This window comes from Nipponia nippon, unplaced genomic scaffold, assembly GCF_047370975.1.
Source record: "Nipponia nippon isolate SJK-2023a ecotype South Korea unplaced genomic scaffold, ASM4737097v1 scaffold_12, whole genome shotgun sequence".
NCBI lineage: Eukaryota > Metazoa > Chordata > Aves > Pelecaniformes > Threskiornithidae > Nipponia > Nipponia nippon.
This window is the reverse complement of record NW_028262313.1, coordinates 4,499,621-4,502,602: the sequence shown is the minus strand read 5'-3', so window position 1 is coordinate 4,502,602 and position 2,982 is coordinate 4,499,621. Positions and strand designations below refer to the sequence as shown.

The following is a 2,982-nucleotide window of genomic DNA, read 5'->3' as shown; positions in this document are numbered from 1 at the left end:
CTTAATTCTGATTGTACTGAAGGAAATCCTCACGGAAAATCTTCTGGGGGGCTGATACAGTGTTTTAGTTATTCCAGTGTGAAAGTTCATTAAACAGTCAGCTTTTGCAGCTTAAAATATATATAATATATGTGTGTGTATATATAGGTGTGTATATATATTGCATATGGCTCTTCAAAAAGTCCAGGTTGAAGTTAGCACTTGCGTTTTCCAGAGACGCTGTGGGCATCCTTGCAGCTGGAGGTGGCTGACTAGAAGTTTTACCGTTGTCTACCTATTTGATAGGGGATTTTAAGAATGTTGGCAGTTTGTTGTTTTCTCTGACATCCTTTTTTCCACACGATGCTGACTACTACATTCTCTTTGCTGAGATAAAGATTCCACGTACACCTACTGATACAATGCTGGCATATGGTACTACTGCGTGTACTCCCATTGAAATTGTTTCTGGAGCTTGAATTTTTTCCCCACCCCATACTTTTCAATTATTAAAATGTCTAGGTATTCAGAAGATACTGTTTGATATCTAATGATACTTTGTAATTTGGTCTGTGGATATTGCAGTAGTTTTCTACAGTGACAAAGTTGACGCGATAACTGCCAGTCCTCGCAGGGAGTTTGGTTTTTTTAAACTCATCACTTCAGGTTTACAGTGATTCCCCACAAAGTTATAGTAGATACAGCAAGATGCAGTAGTTGCCAAATATAAGAACTTAAGACCATTTTGCTGTTGGAAAGAATATGCATCAGTGTTATATAGGAAACCTAAGTCTGTAACATAAAAATCTCTCCTTTGGAGTTAACGTCAAAGCTTCTTTTTCCTGCAGTGTAGTTTGGATAAAATCCAAACAGTAGTTTGTATTGTGTAGTGCAGCATTCCTAGTGAGGGTACTTGTTCTTGGAACTGTTCATTAATTTTTATCTGAAAAAAACCCCACCCCAAACCCAAAGCAGGAAATCACAGACTATGAACACAGCTACAACATCTGAAACAGCCTTTGCCTGCCTAGGTTTGTTTGTAGAAAGCATACGCGGTATGTTGTTTTAATCTTAAGGTTTAACTTGTACAACGATATTCTTGGAATTGCAGTTTTTTGCGTGTGGAAGGATGTTACTGATGGCTTTAAAAGTGACCCTGCATCGGCAAAGCCACGGTACCAGGCTGAGGTACGGCTGCTTTCCTCATGGGAACAACTTCAGTTTCTAAGCTCTTCTTGTTTTGATAAATGCTTCCACATAAACTAAACCAGCGTTGCTTTAACGGAATGAGACCTGACCCTTGCAATCCACTGCACCCGGCATCACTATCGATGCTCTGGCGTGACAGAAGGGTGCATAATACAGAAATAACGGAGCTGCCTTTAATGATGTGAAACGCTGCCCGCAGTAGCAGCATTGTGGTCAGATACCAAGGTGGAATACAAGCCGATTTTAAAGATGTTCGGCTAAGATCTAAAGATGATTGATGAGCGAGGTCTCTGTACGTACGCAATGCAGGCATTTATTGTAGAAAAGCAATACAAATCAATCCAAGGAGTTTCCCTCGCCGCAGGAAAAGCCTTGAGCGCGTAGGAGCTGCTGCACACGAACACGCCGCTCGTCACCCCCCGCCTGCACCGGCAGCCCCTCACGGCGCCCGGCCGCCGCGGGGCCCGCCAAGCCCCCCGGGCCGCCGCCTCCTCCTCCTCCGCCCGGGCCCCGGCCGGCCGCCGCTCCTGCCGCACGGCGGGCTCACATCAGCCGCTGGCCCTCGGCGGGGCCGCCCTCCTCCGCCGGCTGCTCCGGGCCGCCGCGGCCCCAGTCGCGCTCGATGTAGAGGTGGTAGGGGTCGTGCTTGGACTCCAGCTTCCGCGAGCGGGTGTAGGCCAGGATCAGCCCCCCGGCCAGGCAGCCGTAGAAGATCATGATCAGCAGGATGTACAGCGAGGCGTCGGCCCCGGCCCCGGCCCCGGCCCCGGCCCCGGCCGCGCTGGCGTTGCCGCCGCGGCGCAGCTCCCTCAGCAGGGCGCCCAGCAGCGCCTGCAGCCGCCGGGGCTCGCTGCAGTTCATGGAGCGGCCGCTACCTCAGACCCGGCGGCGGGAAAACGGCGCCCGCCCCCTGCGCTGAGGCGGCCCGAGGGGAGCGCGGCGGGGCCGGGGGGCGTCGGGAGGAGCGAGGGTGGAAGAAACCCAAGGCCTGAGCCCTCTGAGGAGAGGTGTCAGCCGCGGCCTTGCTGCCTGGTGACCGAGGGCTCCGCCGTCCCCTTCACTGCTGTCTGTGTGAAGCCCAGCCCGCGTTGCTGCCGCCTCCCAGGTAAGGAGGAAAGAGCCTGGTGTTTGAAAAGGCCAATTCCACTTGCTCACAGCGCCAAATTTCACGCGAATGCACTCTCCCACGCTAGAAGGGGTAAAATGAGCTAATTCTGTGTGAAAGGTGCAGCTGGAAAAAAGCAGTCATGTAGAAAACATCTGAGCAGTCCTCATGCCTCAGCCCCTGGGAGCAGCGGGTCCTGCGCAGGGGAGGCTGCCGAGCACCGGCTGGGCTCCTGCTCCCTCCGGGAGGGAACGGTCAGAGAAAAATCTCTATTTTGCTCAGCGAACGGCACAAACTGAGATCCCTTTCCAGGCTCCCTGAATTACAGAAGCAAGACCATGAAAGTAAATGCTTGGGAAAATGCAGGTCCACCAAAATAAAGCCAGGAAGGAGCTGGCTGTATTCATTTGAGCTTTGGCAGCTTACCCGGCCTGTTGCAGGCCTCTCTGTGGCAAAGCCCATGGGCACCTGAGCCTGAGCCCTGCCTGCCGAGGCAGCCTGGCAGAGCTGTGCGGGACCTGCTGCTCCCTTCATTTGGGGGTCGGCCTCTTCTCCCAAGTAACAAGTGATAGGATGAGAAGAAACGGCCTCAAGTTGCACCAGGGCAGATTTGGGCTGGATATTAGGAAAACTTCACCGAAAGGGCTGTCAGGCCCTGGCACAGGCTGCCCAGGGAAGTGGTGGAGTCC

General features: G+C 52.6%; 1 protein-coding gene across 1 annotated transcript; it reads right to left on the bottom strand.

Annotated features, from left to right (window-relative positions):
• Positions 1–1,250: 1,250 nt before the first annotated feature.
• On the bottom strand, positions 1,251–2,292 carry KCNE5 (potassium voltage-gated channel subfamily E regulatory subunit 5). Its single transcript, XM_087748499.1, has one exon. The coding sequence runs from the start codon at positions 2,047–2,049 to the stop codon at positions 1,732–1,734; it is 318 nt and encodes a 105-aa protein (XP_087604625.1). The 5' UTR covers positions 2,050–2,292; the 3' UTR covers positions 1,251–1,731.
• Positions 2,293–2,982: the final 690 nt, after the last annotated feature.

Bases quoted from the DNA above. Each gene is read 5' to 3' on its own strand.
- KCNE5 (XM_087748499.1), bottom strand. From the start codon at position 2,049: ATGAACTGCAGCGAGCCCCGGCGGCTGCAGGCGCTGCTGGGCGCCCTG.